This window comes from Microtus ochrogaster, chromosome 2 (assembly GCF_000317375.1).
Source record: "Microtus ochrogaster isolate Prairie Vole_2 chromosome 2, MicOch1.0, whole genome shotgun sequence".
Lineage (NCBI taxonomy): Eukaryota > Metazoa > Chordata > Mammalia > Rodentia > Cricetidae > Microtus > Microtus ochrogaster.
Genome location: NC_022010.1, coordinates 16,277,526 through 16,295,096, shown reverse-complemented (window position 1 = coordinate 16,295,096; position 17,571 = coordinate 16,277,526). Strand labels below are relative to the sequence as shown.

Below are 17,571 nucleotides of genomic sequence, written 5' to 3'. Positions count from 1 at the left end.
ACACACACACACACACACACACACACACACACACACACACACACACACGGCTTCTTGGCCTAGAACTCAATATTAGACCAGACTGTCCCTAGAACTGAGAGCGGCCTGCTTCTGCCTCTCATGTGCTAAGGATTAAAGGTGTGCGCCACCACATAAGCTTCTTTATTTTTTTAATTAAATTCCGTGTGTGTTTATGTGTGTCATGTGGACACAGATGTTCCATGAGTCATTTGTCAGAAGACAACTTGCCAGAGTCATTTCTAATCTCTTTCTACCCTGTGGGACCCAGGGATTGATCTCAGCTGCAGGCTTTGGCAGCAAGCACTTTTATTTGCTGAGCCATCTCTCTAGTCCTAATAGCAGTTTTTTGTTTTGTTTTTTTTTTTACAGTATCAAATGTAATATTTTTTAAAAAGATTTATTTATTTATTTATTATGTATACAACATTCTGCCTTCATGTATGCCTGCATGCCAGAGGAGGGCGCCAGATCTCATTACAATTGGTTGCAAGCCATCATGTGGTTGCTGGGAATTGAACTCAGGTCCTCTGGAAGAGCAGCCAGTGCTCTTAACCACTGAGCCATCTCTCCAGCCCCCTCAAATGTAATATTTTTAGTAGGATTTTGTATGGAATAAAAATGATAACTTGTAGGGTCTTGGGACAATGCTGCAGGGGTGGGGGCATCTAGCAGATTCTAGTTCTTCTAAGTCCCTCTCTTCTCAGAATCTAAGATTCTGTGAGGTTCCATGATTTCCCTCTCTAGATCTACACGTCGTCTTCTTGCACAGCTGTATTTAATTACTGATAGAACTATTGAAGGGCTTTGTGATCAAGGAAATCCCCTGTTTTGATTGCAGGTCTGCATCTAAAATTTGTATGCATCCAAAATTATTCAAAGACTAAGGCAGGTGATTGATTTTGGCAGGTTCCCTAAAGATGAGTGGATAATGATGTGTTTTGATTCTAGGTGAGGAGACTGCTGTGTGGCAGGCCCTGACTCTGCTAGAAGAAGGCTTAACCCATAGCCCATCCAATGCTCAGTTCAAATTGCTGCTTGTTCGAATCTACTGCATGCTGGGTGCATTTGAGCCAGTGGTGGATCTTTACTCCAGCCTTGATGCTAAGCATATCCAGCACGACACCATTGGGTTGGTAGTATATACTCTGAATACTGTGCAGACAGCCTAGGAAGCTCACTTATAGGTGATAACAAAACAGCACTCTAGACACCAGTCACTACTGTGACCCTCTGCAAAGCACGAGGGACTTATATCTCCAAGCATTACAGAGTTTACAGCTTCAATCATGCACACTCTATTTTGAAGTTGCTACTTCTCCCTGTTGTTGGCACTGACCCAAAGTACCCTTTGAGTTTGAGTTTTGGCTATGCTATGCAATTACTAATGGGCATTTTCTATTTACATTTAGGAAGAGAACACCATGTTCTCTGATCAGCTTTATGTTTCTCTTACTGTCAGGTGTAAAGAAAGAACTCTGTTCATTTTCTTTTAATTTGATCCTATGAACTAGATCATTCCACTGGCAGTGTTTTTTGTTTGATTTCTTTTATGCCCTGCTCTTTCTTGGTACTTAATATTTTGACAGTAGAATGAGGTAACTGTGACATGTTTTTTCTTTCCTTCCTACCTAGCTATCTTCTGACCCGATATGCTGCATCCTTGGGTCAGTACGCTGCTGCCTCCCAGTCCTGTAACTTCGCACTCAGGTTTTTCCACTCCAACCAGAAAGATGTAAGTGAAATCCATTGGTGCTGTAATTTACTGCTGATTGACATGGTTCAGAGTGCACTCCCTAGGGTCACAATATGCATATCACATGACACCATGCTCTATTGCTGGCAGGTGCCCTTAAGCTGAGTTTAACCATCTTAGACCATATGTAGAGCTATTTGCATTTGTTCAGTGTGCATGCATATAATTGAATTTTTGGAAGTTTACATTCCTAACTGGGCATTAAGAGACTAAGAAGTCTTTTGTCTGCCAGCTTTGTTTCAAATGCTATTCAGAAACTTTTCAAGATTAGAAGCAAGAGGTACCAACCAACAGCCACCCCCACTACATTTAAGGAGCAGTGAGTTAGAGCTGCCTTGGAGGTGAGGTGGACTGCGCACACTCACCCTGCTGCTCACTTGTGCTCATTGGGTTAAAGAAAGGCTCAGGGCATCCAGGTGCTCTCAGCTGATGGTTTGCAAAACTGTCCGGGAGCTTGTGTTCAGAGAAGGTGTGTTGTTAGAGTGGCCCTTGCTGCTGTCCTTCCTGTGTGGTGGCTAAGCCTTACTTCCTGGAGTTTGGCTATGACAGCCTCAGCCTGTAGCTTTCCATTTTTTTGGTCTCTTGATACTGAGTTTTTTGAGGAAGTCACCATCTGAGATTTATCTTGACAATACTCTTGAGTCCTTTGCTTTAAAGTCACTCCTGTCTTCCACTTGTTTCTTGAGAGGTGTTTTGGAGACTAGAGAAGTAGGGTAGAGGCGCTTCTGAGTAGTCTGTGCTTTGAGTTGTAGGTGTGCTGTAGCAGAGGACAACTCCAGTTCCGGAGAAGGCTAACCCCTCTGTCTCAGCCCTCACCATCAACGGAAGGGATTGGTATCTGTGGAGACTTTCTTCCTGATGAGAGAGAAGAGGGTATCTGCATCTAAGCCTGTTGCTTTCAAGGTGCCAGCTTGGCATAGAAGCAGAAACCTTGTCTCAGACACTGGGTTAAATGCCCGCTGTAACTATCATTTGAGTGAATCTATGATTACCCTCCTCTTTTTTTCAAGGAATTTACAGTTTTTGAAAACTGTTTCCTCAAGTCTCATTTTATCTCTTCTTCCTATATTTATAAGGAAGAGGTTAAAGATATTTCATTTACTAAAGACTTAAAATTTGAGACAGGGCCTTGCAGTATAGGTGAGGCTGGCTCTAAACTCCCTCTCTATCTTCTTGCCTGTCCTCAGAGGGGTCAGTGTTTTGCTAATAGTTGATTATGAATCATTGAATAGCTGATTTATGCAGCTAAATGTGCATGATATTGAGCCTGATAAATGGTTAGCATCTTATTGATCAGGGAGTAACAGTCCCTTTCTTGAGTTTATACCATTGCCACTTATAACCATTCTAACCTGACCTGAGGCAGCTGTGCCTGTGTCCCCAGTAAGGAAATGGAACCCTGCACCTGTTATCTCTGCAAAACCCAAACTCCATGTTTTGCAGCTTTCATTCTTTGGTTTTGGGGATGTACCAAGTGCTTTTTCTCTTAGGCGGCTAAGGTATTTCATTTCTAATTCTTCAACTTAGCACTTTTCAATAGCAAACACTCTGTTGTACAGGGGCTTTGTGCTGTGGGATGAAAATTATCTTTGGATGTCTGTCTGTTGTCATCTTACTTGGGAATCAGTGTTAGGTTTCCTCACTGTCAAAAGTCACTTAAATGTTCATGGTTTTAAAAGCTTGCTTTTTGGTGACAGAGACATGGCACAGTGGTGAAGAACTTGCTTGACTTGCAGTGGGCCTGAGTCTACATCAGGCAGATCGTGACCATTTGTAACTCTAGATCCAGGGGATCTGCCCAAACACACATCACAGAAATAAAAATAATAAAAATCTTTTTAAAGTTCTTTTTGAAATCTATGATTTAGGTATTAATAAAGGTCATTTTTAAAGGTCTGATACCCATGTATTTTACTAATTTTCACAGCCACTCGGGTTCATTTCAATGGCCTTTTGGGCATCTAATTAGCCTCGTTGGTGCACAAATGAATGGCAGTAGCTGTGGATGCACACTTTGGTCAGTAGTCTTTAGTGTGTGTTTGACTTCTGGTTTGGGTGCGTTCCACGAGGCACAAGGCCTCATCAGTGATGTTCTCAACCTCCTGGTACTACTCCCTGGGCCCTTGGCTAGCTCTGCAGAGTCACTTTACTGTGGCATTTAAGGACTATCAGGCAGATGGACAAACTGCAGCTGTTCCTGGCTTGTTACAAACTATACTTAACTCCTGGTTGCCCCTTGTTTCTCTCTTTGAAAAGCTGTTGTCTTTTTCACAAGTGAAGTTCCATGGGCCACTTAGACACTGAGGCTCCCACTGAGGGAAGGCTGGGTCTCATGTTGGAACTAAATTCTGTCTAGAACCACCCCAGGTCCTATTTCTATCCTGAATTGTTGGAAGTGTTGTCAAGCTGTAGGTTCCCATTTCAAGGGTCAGCAGCCAACGTCTTCTAAGTTGGGGACTGTAGGAGAGAAGGATGTGATAAGTGTGGGCCTCTTGATGGGGCATGCAGTTGTCCTCAGTCAAGCTGGCAGGTAATCCTAAACCCACAGGATCACACGTAATCTTTTTAATTTTCTTGTGTCCGTCCGTCTTTAATCTCTCCAGATACTGCAGGCAAACAGCTGGCCGAGGTGTCCCCTGGGGGTTTAAAAGCCGCATCGAAAGCAGTTGACTTAGCGCCCGTGGTGCAACCCCACGGCCTGAAATGAACCCTGCGAGGCTGTGTATCAGAGGGTATGTTGTTGACTATTGGCCTATTTTTCTACTGGGCAAATTACTCAGGCATAGTGGAAATGGGGGCAGAGCAAGCAAACTAAGGCTAGGCAAAAGACTGGCTTTCCAGAAAGTGTCTTGAGGCAGACATCAGCTTTGAGCTAAACACTTCCTTGGCCCACACGGCTGATCTCTTTTCTGATCCTGGTGGCTTTGACCCACTTTGTGAAATGTTCTTCCCTGAGATTTGCTTCTGTTGCACCAGTACTTCATGAAGAATTCTTTGTCCTGCCTTTGTTCTGCAGCATTTCATCTGATGATTTTAATCTGTAACTAAAATACACTTGTGAGCGCTGCCTTCCCTTAGTTGTCTATGGTGATTTCTAGCAGTTTTGTGTGCTCAGGAATCTTGGTTCTTGACATCTTCCTCAGAGTAGATGGCATTCCTGTTGATGGGTCTCGTTGTTTGGTGTCTTCTGTACTTCTGAGAAACTTACCTGCCTTGTGTCTGGTACCGTATTGAGAAAGAACCACCCAAGGAGCAGTCTCTTTCTGAAGGAGAGGGTTTCATTTGGGACCCATGGGGTATGCCTGTGTAGTTATGGCACCTTTGAATGCTTTCTACAGAGCATAGTTTGTGTTAGGATTGTAGGATACATAAGCTCCATTCCAGAATGGCATTTGCCAAATTTTTGGCTGTTGTGATAGAACATCCTCTAAGTCCTGCTGTCATGAATGACATGAGTGCTAATACATGGCTGGAGATGGCTGTAGCCACCTCAGGCTAGCATTGTAGTGGAGGAGACATTTGACTCATCTACAGAAGGAAATAAAAGTAGTGTTATTCATTCATGGCTGGGACTGCGCTGTGTGGCCAGACCTTCTGAGCCTGGACCAGAGCCTTGGTTGTAGTTTGAATATTTAGTTGGCTGGCAAGCTTTGCTTACATTGGCTGACCTGTGTGAGTATTTATACCAAAGTGGTGTCTTTCCTTCTCAGACCTCAGAATACATTATTCAAGCGTACAAATACGGTGCATTTGAGAAGATTCCAGAGTTTATCGCTTTTAGGAACAGGCTGAATAATTCTCTCCACTTTGCACAAGTACGCACTGAACGGATGCTCTTAGACCTTCTTCTTGAAGCAAACATGTAAGTATGTGATGAGAGGCCAAGTGGGACCAAGGGGCCAGATCAGATGGTCTTAGTTGTCAGTAGCTGAGTTAATGGTAAATGGAGGATGAGAAGAGAAGAAGCTGCAAATGGAGACACAGAGCTTTGACCCTGTCATGGAGAATGCTGGAGGGCTGAGACTATCTCAGATCCAGTAGAGCTTCCCCTTCCTCTCTAGATAGGCTTCAGGAACAGGGCAGGTACTTGTCCACTGTATTCTGCTGAACTCCAAAAATCTTTTGCTTGCTGTCATAACTTGTCTCAGTTCTATTTGACCTTATATGAGACCTTGTTCTCTAATGTAAAACCTTTCTCTCTTTCCAGTAAAAGAAAGTCCTAGCTAATGTTGTCATAATTATATTGTTATAGAAATAAGACCTTAGGGCTGGGGAGATAAATAGCTCTGGAGTTCCAATCCCCAACATCCAAGTAAAAAGTCTAGCGTGGCCGTGCATGCCTGTAATCCCAGCCAGGAGGCCCAGTGCTGGCAGAAGGATCCTTGAGATTCACTGGCCAGCCAGGCAATCGGTGAGGTCCAGGTTTGGTGAGATATCTATCTTCCAAAACAAAATAGAGACAAACAGAGTAGGACATCTGATGTAAACCTCTGGTCACCCCAGGCATACACAGTGACACAGTCTTTTTGCATGTGCAACATATAACACATGCGTGCACATATGCACAGGGACAGTCAAAGCAAACTTTCTGTATTACAGATCAACTAGCTTGGCAGAAAGTATCAAATCGATGAACCTGAGGCCAGAGGAAGATGATGTTCCATGGGAAGATTTGCGAGACAACAGAGACTTGGATGTTTTCTTTAGCTGGGATCCAAAGGACAGGTATGAGGAGCTCAGCTCTGAAGAGTCAGCGTGCATCTAAAACTTTTTAAAAATTTCTTTTTTACACAAATATACATGTTCATTGTTGGAGCACAAGTGCACAGCACATCCCACCCCAGTACTGGGCCTGCTAAGTTTAGGTCTGTTCATGCCATGTATGACTTTCAGGTGATTCAAGGTGCAGGATGCAGTTCCCTAGTCATCTGAGAGGAAGGTAGAAAATATTTTTATGTGATATTGGCTTTTCTAGCAGTTCATAGAGGCTTGTAATCTCCCTTAGGTTCTAAAGGGTTATGGCAGGGGTGTGTGTGTGCACACGTGCACATGTACATGTGTTTGTGCATATATGTGGTATTTGTATACAGAATTACTTATTTCTTTTTAACAGTACAAAAGGTTGTAATCATATCAGTGTTTATTAGCCAGGTGTTGTTCACACCTGGAGGCAGAGGTAGCAGAACTCTGAGGCCAATCAGTTTTAGGACAGCCAGGGCTACACAGTATGATTTTGTTTCAGGGAAAAAAAATAACTTAAAAATTCTTAATTGGTGTTCTATTCTAAGCCACATGCAAACATGAATAGCCCTGGCAAGTCAAAAAACTGAAGGACAAATCATGTGCTGCCCTCTGCCCACTCAGCAACACGTTGAGCCAGCCCTCTGCTCTGCCTATTTCTCATGTACGTTTTAGAGCTGACACCTTACTCTGGACTTGTGGCTACTGAGGTGAAGGTGAAGATGCAGACTTCTGGTGTGTACTCGGGCACTCAGGTTTCTCACTGGTGATAGTGAGTGGAAAAAGGGAGAACCCCAGACAGAGAAAAATTAGTGAATGTACCATAGTGTCTATTTACTGTCCCCTTTGCTGTTCCCTAACTTAATTCGCCAAGCTTCATGTCCTGTTGCTTCTCTCAGATGGCTTCTCAGCATCTCTCTGATCATATCCCTGTGAAGAGGTCAAATGAACGCCCTGTGTTTTTGAGTGCCGAAAAAACTGTTAGCAGTCCAGAGTAGTGGGGTGACAACTGTGCTCCCTTTGTGACTAATTGTGGCCTGGACAGTAAACTCTCTGGATCTAGTTTATCTGCTGAATAACCAACAGTTTGGTTTAAAATCTTTCCGAGAGCCTGCCTTGCTGGTTTATACCTGTCTGTGATTCCAGTTCTTAAGAGGCAGGTGAATCAGGAGTTCAAGGTCATCCCCAGCTACACAGCGTGTTCAAGCCCTATGTCAATGAGATAATCACAAGACCATCCTGTGATTCTTTGAAAAACAACTTCTCAGCCACTAGAAGAGCTGCATTTGCCATACTCTTGAGCGTACTTCAGATTGCTAGCCTTTATGTCCTGTCTTCAGAGGGATGAGGGGGGCCAACAAGATAGCTCGGTGGTTAAAGGGACTTGCCATCAACCTGAGTTCAATTCTTGGGACCTTCCTGGTGGAGAAGAAAACCATTTTCTGGCCTCCACGTGCATGCATAAAGTATGTAAAGAGGAAGGGTAAATAGTGACAGAAGCCACAGGCAGGGCTCCCAATTCCACAAACACAGTGTGCCTACCACATTGGGCCCTGGAATTGGAGCTGGAGCATAAAGATAAGCAAGGCAGCTCAAAGGGTGACAGTCCAAGGAGACATGGTATGAAGGGAGGTAGTAGTAGTACAGGGAACCCACTGCCCTCTCCAGTATAGGCATGGAAATTAAAAGGTTTTTTTTTTTTAAAGGAATATAAGGAGTTGTACCCACAAAAGTTGTGAAGAGGTTGGAATGGGATTCACTAGACGATAGTAAGGCATAGATCCTGATGTGGTGGCATACTGCTGGATCCCAGAACTTGAGAGGCAGGGATGTAGAAGGATCAGAAGTACAAGGTTATCTTTGAATATATAGCAAGTTTGGCTGTAAGAGACCCTAACTCAAAAAAAAAAAATTAAATATTAAATACACATTTCTTCATTTGTAGTGACCTCCTTTAAAGAGTTCATAGTGAGCAAAATCAGCAACTAGGAACTACTTAGGTGAGGCTCACTACCGCCAGGACTTGTTTTCTAGGGATGAACATCTGTGGTCAACATTGGCTGTGTGGGAACATGATTATTGCCTTGTTTTTAATTGACATGTAAAATTTATACGGAATTGATAATCTATTTCAGTACTTAAAATGCAGCATATTTACTTTAGGGTCTGTAGTAGGAAGCTAGTGCATAGGCATGTAAGCCCTGTATGAGAGGGCTTTGAATACTGATTTGTAGGTTGCCACAACTCACCGAGTAAACTGGCAGAAAGACTGTAGTTGCTGTACTGCAGCACTAAGGTTCATCCCAGCCAAAGCTACATGGTAGGATAGGCCCAGCCTGGGACACTGATTTCTCCTTCCTCCACTTGGGGGGTCATTATCTAGGAGAGAAATGGTGCCATCACACAGTTTGTGCTGTTTCTGCTTAGGGCAGCTGGATGCTCAGTGTCCAAGGTTTTTAGCAGCTGGCTACATCATACCCTGTTCAGCATGCTCCAAGGTTCCAGGCTTCCAGTAGAAAAGATGTTCACCACAAGTGAACACAAGTGGTGTGTTCTTATAGTCTGGCCACAGGAGCTGCTCTTGTTAAGTGATGATTAGAGTACAAGCTGTCAGGCATCAGTTGAAGGCTATCCTTGCAAATAGATCCTCTGCCATTAAATAAATACAGTACAAAAGTAGTACAAATCAGTTGGGTTGGCCATCTATGCCTTTAATCCCAGCACTTAGAAAGACAGACAGGTGGATTTAGCAGGACCCTGCCTCATATATATATATTACCAAATACATGTATAATATATGTGTTTGCATATATGTAATTTTTTTGGTGCTATTTGGAATACAACTTGCAAATGGTAAGGATATTCTGTGCCAACAAATTGAGTCCCAGTACAGGTTATATACTTATATAACTTTTGTATAGAGAAGTCTGAAGGGGTTTGTGTGAGTTTGTGGACTCTTGAGTGTTTGGGTAGCTGGGTTCTTTATTACCACTTGTTTTTCTGGCATTTCAGCTTTTTTGTGTCACTCGTGTTTTAATCAGAGCAGATACTCCGAGTGGGGAGATGGCCTGTTGGTAAGGTTGCCATGGCCAGCTTACCTGGTGAAGCAGGCAGCAATCAGATGTTTGGCCTGAAGCAGAAATTGTACTGAGGTTTCTTGATGGGTGAAAGCAAATGCTCAAAGCTTTGAAGGCAACAGGCTGAATAAAATGGATGGTCTGGGGATGTTTTTGTTTAAGGAATGTTTCTGAAGAGCATAAGAAACTCTCCTTGGAGGAGGAGACCATGTGGTTAAGAATTCGCACCTTAACGTTGAGACTGATCAGTGGACTTCCAAATCTTACCCACCCTGTGGAGCCAAAGAACTCAGAGAAGACCTCGGAGAATGGTGTATCCTCCCGGATTGACATTCTTCGTTTGCTCCTCCAACAGCTAGAAGTGGCCGTGGAGACGGGGAAGCGATTTATTGAGAAGGAAATTCAGGTATCAACTAGTATTTGCTGTCAGAGGCTCAATAATTATTTCAGCAATTGTCTTTTAATGCATAATGAAGAGCACATTTTGTTCAATTTGTGGCACTGTGAGAAAGGATTTAATGGTCTTGAGCCATTTCAGGGTTTTGCTCTGTCTAGACTCATAAGTCAGGAAAAGCAAAATAACATTTTGAGGTTTTTTTTTTTTTTTTTTTTTTGGTTTTTTGAGACAGGGTTTCTCTGGTTTTGGAGACTGTCCTGGAACTAGCTCTTGTAGACCAGGCTGGTCTCGAACTCACAGAGATCCGCCTGCCTCTGCCTCCTGAGTTCTGGGATTAAAGGCGTGCGCCACCACCGCCCGGCTGTTTTTCTTTTTTTGAGATGGGGTTTTGGTGTATAGTTCCGGGTGGCCTTTAATTTCAAGTCTTTCTGCCTCAGTATTGGGACTACAGGCACACACCACCATGCTCTACTAATACACATGGCCTTTTGCTGTTAATTGTGGGAGTTGGTTACTAGTTTTCTTATTAATGAATTTTTATTACGTTTTATCCAAACAAGTCCTGTTTTCACACTTTTTGCGAATTAAGGGTATGATTTTTCCTCTTTTTTTCAGTATCCTTTCCTTGGGCCTGTCCCCACCAGGATGGGCAGGTTCTTTAGTTCTGGCTGCTGTCAGTGCCTGGTCCGCTCCTTTCACCTTGTCAATGATGTCTATGAGCTCGATACCAGTGGTTTAGGTAAGTGTGCACAGGCGTGTGTTAATTAGACTCTTATCATTAAAAATTATAATAAGTGAATAAATATTGAAATGTTACTGAGATTCTAAATTTATGGGAGATCAAAAATAACCATAGGCTGAGCCCCCACCCTTAGGCTTCCTTCAGAGCTGATAGATCTGCAGCATTTGGAACACAACTGACCAGTCCTACTAGAGAGCCTGAGATAGTTCTTAGAGGAGCAATCATTGTCCCTCTTCCCTTCACTGTTCTGCCAACCCCTTGGCCATACCTGTCTTTCAGTAGTGGGATTACATGCATGCTGTTTTCAGGAGGAAAAGGCCCTTATCATGACTTGGTTGTTGATCTGAGTTTGCCATTACTTTTTAGAATTCTTATTACTTTAAGTTTTTACTTTATTATTTTCTGCATATGGGTGTTTTACTTGTGTGCATTTGTGTGCGTTTCTGTGCATCATGTGTGCCTGGTGCCCTCAGACACCAGAAGTGTGTGTGGGAGGATCTCCTGAAACTGCAGTAACAGTTGTGAGTCACTAAGTGCTGGGGATTGAACCTGGTTCTGCAAGAGCAGCCAGTACTCTTGACTACTGAATCATCTTTTCAGCCCCAGCTTTTAATTATGTGTGTTGGGGTATGTACGTTATGGCAGGTGCCTGTAGAGACCAGAGTTATCAGTTTCCCTGGAGTTGGAGTTACAGCTGTTGTGAGCCTTCTGAAATGAGTGCCAGGAACTGAACTCAGGTTCTCTGTAAGAGAGAGATTGTATGTACTTCTCTCAGCCCTAAGCCCTCTCTCCAGACCTTCTATTGTTGTTTATTGTGTGTGAGTGTGCAGATATGGATGTGACGCAGCGTTCACGGAGAGGTCACCGGACAACTTATAGGAGTCCGTTTTCTCCTACCATGTGGGTCCCAGGAGTCAAATTCAGGTCCGGAAGCTTGATAACAAATACCTTTTCCAGCCCAGTGGTGTTTTCACCATAGCTTGTGGGCTGGCCTTGAACTCAATTCTGCTGCCTCAGTGTCTTGGGTGCTGAGATCACAGCTATGTGCAGTCATGCCCAATCTGCTTCTTTGTCTTTCTACAAAAATGAATGTTGGTTGTTGTTTGTTTTTCAATTTTAGAGGGTACACTGGATATACAGGAACGAATAGAAAATAGTCTTGCAGCTTTACTAGAACTATTGAAAGGTAAGTTCTGACTGCAGATTCCTGAATTGGGCCTGCATGTCTGAAAGTAGCTCAGTGTTTAAAAATAATATAAACACATGCAAAGATTTGGAAATAATAAGCTTTTTTCTTTTTAAATTTTTTTTGAGTTGAGGTTTCTCAGTGTAGCCCTGGCTGTCCTGGAACTCGCTCTGAGACCAGACTGAACTCACAGAGATTCACTTGCCGATGCTGGGATTAAAGGCATGCACCACCACTGCCTGACATTTTTTTGTAATCTTCTTTTTTGTTTTGTTTTTTTGAGACAAGAGTTTCTCTGTGTAACAATCCTAGCTGTCCCGGTACTAGCTCTTGTAGATCAGGCTAGTCTATAACTCACGGAAATCCGCCTGCCTCTGCCTCCCAAGTGCTTATATTAAAGGCGTGTGCCACCATCGCCCGGCCCGGCTCATATTTTTGGAACCTTAAAAAACTAAATTTTCACTATTCAAAACTAACAGTTGTTTGTTTTTAAGTGTTTGAGATGGGCATCATGTGTATTCCAGGCTTGTCTCATACTCACTCTGCAATCCAGGATGGTTTTGGCTTTGTGATCCTCCTGCGTTCTCCCTTTTGAGTGCTGGGATTACAGGCATGCAACAGCACCATGCCTTAAAGTTAAATTTACAACAGAAGTACTTGAAAACTGTTAGAAGTTGGGATGCAAGTGGCTATGGCCCAGTTGACCAGACTATTAATGGTATAGATTTAATACTCAGTTGCCATGGGTGATTTATGCGTGTTAATGGTGTCTGGGTGTGTGGGGGTTAAAGTTGAGTATCCATCTCACCATGCTTTCTGAGGCAAGGCCACTTACTTGAGCTTACGAATTTGCCTAGACTAGCTGCCAGTGAGCCCCAGAGACTCTTCTATGTGCGCTCACTACTGTGCCTCACTTTCATATGATTGTTGGGTGATCCAAGTACTTTATTAATCTCTCCAGCCCCATGTAGATGCTCTCCTACAGTGGCCTTACCCTTTCAGGTCAGGGTGTTCTTCCAAACCACTCACTGAGTCTTCACATTATGGTAACCTATATTCCACATCTCTTAGCTGATGGCTAGATGCCTAGCATGTACCATTTTTAAGACTACTTTTTATATTTTGGAGACTACAGAATAAGTCATTTTTTTTCTTTTTAAAGATTTATTTATTTATGTATACAGCATTCTGCCTCCATGTAAGCCCACACACCAGAGGAGAGTACCAGATCTTATTACAGATGGTTGTGAGCCACCATGTGGTTGCTGGGAGCAGCCAGTGCTCTTACCCTCTGAGCTATCTCTCCAGCCCAGAACAAGTCATTGTTAAGACATTTTTTTTTTTATATGCATTGGGACTTTTTGTTTGGGTGCTTTATTTGTTTTTCTTTTTTTGGGGGGGGGGAGTTTTTTTGGTTTTTTTTTTTTTTTTTTGGTGGTGGTGGTGGTACTAGGGATGGATTCTGGGATCTTGAGCTGGCCAGGTAAGCTGCCTACAGTCCCATTCCATTGTAGCTTTTATTTTTTATTTTTGTTTTTGTTTTTTGAGAGAGGGTCTCACTTTCTAGCTCTGGGCAGTTTGGATAGTGCAGCTTGGAATTTAGTATGTACGAGTCTGGCTTTGAACTTAGATCTGCCTGCTGCCTCTTCTTACCATGCTGAGATTAAAGGTATTGCACCATATATCTAGCTTTGGTTTTTATACCAGTTATTTTCAGATTCTTCATTGTGTGTCTAAATGTATGGCAAGTTAAGGAGAATAAAAGCAGAAAACCGTTTCCTCCCTCAGGTGTCTTCAGCACGTGTAAAGGCGAGCTCTTAGAAGTTAAAGATGGTAATGTGAAGACACAGCCTGCTGTCCTAGAGAATCTGGTCTTCTTTGTCGAGGTGTGTCTCCGTCCTCCTGAGGGGTATAGGCAGTGCTTTACACCTGCCGCTTAACCCTTTCTCACCTGATTGTCTGGGACACTAGAAGCAGTTTCACATTGTTTTCTAAACTGGTTCATCCCTTGTGCTTAGGGACAGCTTCTGAGTGTCAGTCTCCTTCTCAAAGACTCCCCTAAAGTTAGTTTGTCGCATTTCCTCTGGCTCTTTAGTTCATTCCTCCAGCTGTTTTACTAATTACCTAACATTCTGGAGTCTGGAGGAGATAAAGTATAACTTTCTTCCCATTTTGCTTTTTTGAAACAGGGTATTAGTTCAAGACTGACCTTGATCTCAAACTCTGAGTCCCTGCTTCAGCTTCCCAAGTGCTAGAGTCATAGACACATGCCAACATACCTGGAAGCAAAACTCTTATTTTTAACCAGATTCTTTTTGTTGTTGTTGTTGTTGTTGTTTTTTAATATGTGTATATGTGTACCTTGTGCACAGGTACCTGCAGAAGGCCAGAGGGCATGGAATCCCTTGGAACTGGAGTCACAGGCAGTGATTGGGTGCTGGGCATTGATCCCTGGTCTTCTGCAAGAACAGCCAGCACTTTTAACTGTAGAATGTTCCCAAATCCAATACCCATTTTTTTTTTTTTTAAACCCATCTCTCCCTTTTTCCTGTGGCCTGCAGCTTCCTGAAGGCTGTATGCTCTGCTCTGGTGACTGGTGAGAGCCTAGGGGCTACTCAGCAAGTGCTCAGTGGTTACTGAGCACACACATGGTCCACACTGTGGAACAGAAGCTAACTGAATGCTCAATTGTGTGTTTCCAGCTGAGGACTCCCAGGTTCGCTGTTGAGTCCCAGTGATTGCTTGTGTAGAGTCCTGGGGTCCCATGCCCTGGGGAGTATGTAGATGTCACACTTAGCAAAGGAACATGCAGAGAGGTGAAGTGCAATGGAGTCTAGCAGATGAGAACTGGCAGGAAGGATAAGGAGGCTAGGTAGCATGAGGGCACATCTTCAGAAGAAGAAAGGTTCATTCTGCCTCACAGACAGTTTTCAGTCCTGGTTGGCTTTTCTCATCTCCATGGTGTCTGGTGGTCTTCTGTAGAATTGTCAGTTGCCATGTCTGTCTCTAGCTGCTGTTTCCATACTTTACTGTAATCCATACTGACTAATTTGTACATTTCCTCTTTCAGACAATCTCTATCATCCTTTGGGTATCCAGTTACTGTGAGAGTGTCCTGCGACCATACAAATTAAATATACAGAAAAAGAAAAAGAAGAAAAAAGAGACCAGCATCGTCATGGTAATAACTCGGCTGCCTTTCCTTCCCCTTTGTCTTCATGCTGTGCAAGTTCAGGGCTCTGGAGGCACCTTTTCTCCCACAGTTTTTTCTGAAAGGACCTTACTCTGTTGCCTAGCCTTGTCTTGACTTTGGATTATCAGTCTTCCCAGTACTTGGGTCTATAAGTGTTTGTTGGTTTTGAGACAGTCTTTCCTGCCTCAATCTCCTGAGAGCTCTTTCCCCAGTTACATCCTCACAGTAACAGGGAGAGGCTAATGTCTCCATGAAGGTCACCGCTTCCTGATCCTTGGCCACATTTGCTGTCTTGTCAGTTGATCCATCTGAAAGAATACTACAAGCTCAGGACACTGAGCTGTGTACCCAAGGTGCTCAAAGGAAACCTATGCATGTTCTTGGAAGGCTTGAGAGTTGAGAGTACCCATTCTTCCCAACTAGGACCTTGCTATTCCTTTACAAAGTGCTGGATTCCTGTGATGCTGCTGTTAGTTGCTATCTCTCTACCCTCCTTGCATCTGAATAGTGCTTATTCTTTTGTCTGTTTTTGAAGAGTGAAGGCATGTGTATGTCAACATTCACACTATTGAGTCTTAGTATTTCCTAGATACATGCAGAAATTTAGGTTAGACATGAGCACTGCCTTTTTAGTTCATTAAATCATTAAATGTTGTGTCCCATTCTTGAGATTTTAGTATTGGATGAAGGAAGTGTCTCCCTGGTTCATTGCAGAGGTGGTTCTTTCCTTTTGTGATTAAAAATAGACATGGGGCTTGGGAGCTGGCTCAGTGGTTAGGAGAGCTTGCTGCGCTTCCACAGAACCTGAATTTGATTCTCAGCACCTATGCCAAATGGCTTACAACCTCTTCATGTCTAGCTCTAGGGCATCAGACAGCATCTTCTGGCGTCCATGGATACCCAGACATGTAGCTCACATACTCAAGTGCGTACACACACAGGCATCCTACAGAACTGTTGTGCCAATACATTCTTGAAATCCCCCAGCAAGTCTGAGGTCTGTTTAGTTTACATAGAGTTACTAGCAGCCAAAGCTACATAGAAGACCCCAAACAAACCCCACATAAAGTAAGCCTCATAATCATGTACAATCCTAGAATACACCCAGTACTTATGACTTTTGAGGTGTGTTTTTTTTTATTTGTATATTCGTTCGCATACTCGTTTATTTGTTTGTGGCAGGGTCTCTCCATAGCCCTGGCTTTCCTTGAATTCACTGTATGGGCCAGGCTGGCCTCAAACTCAAAGAGATTTATCTGCCTCCGCCTCCAAAGTGTTGGGATTAAAGGTGTGAGCCACTAAACCTGGATTGTTGTTTTTCTGATTATTACAGTAACCCATGAAGATGTGAAGATGTGACTAGAGATCACCCATAGTCTCAGTTGTGTGACAACACAGCTAACAAGTTAGTGATAATGCAAGTCAGGATCTTGCTATGCAGAAGGTCGGGATTGAGCATAGCACTCAGCTGGTGGAGGCAGAGAGGGCAAGAAAGAATTCAAGGCCATCCTTGGCTACATTGAGAGTTAGAGGCTGTGCTGTATGAGACTTTTTTAAAAATAAAAATCTATAACTTGACTGTTTTGTTTTTGTATTTGATTAGGATATTAGGCTATCTTTATGTCAAATATAGATTTATCTCTTTTTTGGTCATTTCTCCATATTTAATAAACTATAGTTTATTTTTTGATGAATATGTAGTTGGATTATAATATCTTGACTATAAGTAGAGCAATTATTAGAATCTAGACTTAGATCCGAAGTGAACCGAGTGTGTCCTTATAACCCTGCCCCCGCACTGGCCATATGGTTTGTGTGTTCTCAAGTCTATATGGTGCTGAGCCTTTAGAGAACAGCTCTTTCTTCATAACACTGTTAGTGTCAACTTTATTATAGGGGCACGAGTTATCCAGTTTGTTCTTTTCACAAGTGATTCTAAAAAAGGTTTTTTTCAGTGAGTGGTTGTTTTGCTGCATGTACACCACTTGATACCTGGTCCCCACAGAGTCTAGAAGAGGACATCAGATCTCCTTTAAATAGAGTTGTGAGCCACTAGAAATCTCTTAACCTGGGTCCTCTGCAAGAGCACCTCGTGCTCTTAGTTTATGAGTCATCTCTCCGGCCCTCGCTGTCTTTTTTATTCAGTAAATGGTTTCTGTTTTTGGAGAGTGGAGAGGATAGTCTTTTTTAATGGTTTCTAGTTATGTGTCATGTTTAGAAAGGCCTTTTCATGCTTAAACAAATTGCTACTTAAGCTTTCTTCTGGTACTTATTTTTGTTGCATCAGGATCTGGCTTTGAATTGCATATGTAATTTAGACAATTTGAACTCCTGAGTTTTCTGTCTCCACCTCGGGTGCTAAGATTACAGGTATGAGCCACCACGCCTGGCTCTCTTTCTCCTTTCTCTTTCTCTTTCTTTCTTTCTCTCTCTCTCTCTCTCTCTCTCTCTCTCTCTCTCTC

At 42.9% G+C, this 17,571-nt stretch overlaps 1 protein-coding gene across 2 annotated transcripts in view; it reads left to right on the top strand.

Moving 5' to 3' along the window:
- Positions 1-17,571, top strand: part of Naa25 (N(alpha)-acetyltransferase 25, NatB auxiliary subunit) — a 55,772-nt gene that overhangs the window by 32,080 nt on the left and 6,121 nt on the right. For both annotated transcript variants that reach the window (XM_005344480.2, XM_026785031.1), the window contains exons 14-22: positions 970-1,150; positions 1,654-1,753; positions 5,485-5,636; positions 6,374-6,499; positions 9,754-9,997; positions 10,604-10,727; positions 11,851-11,916; positions 13,705-13,802; positions 14,987-15,097. In XM_005344480.2, the coding sequence (XP_005344537.1) occupies positions 970-1,150; positions 1,654-1,753; positions 5,485-5,636; positions 6,374-6,499; positions 9,754-9,997; positions 10,604-10,727; positions 11,851-11,916; positions 13,705-13,802; positions 14,987-15,097 (1,202 nt within the window). The remainder of the gene's footprint in view (positions 1-969; positions 1,151-1,653; positions 1,754-5,484; positions 5,637-6,373; positions 6,500-9,753; positions 9,998-10,603; positions 10,728-11,850; positions 11,917-13,704; positions 13,803-14,986; positions 15,098-17,571) is intronic.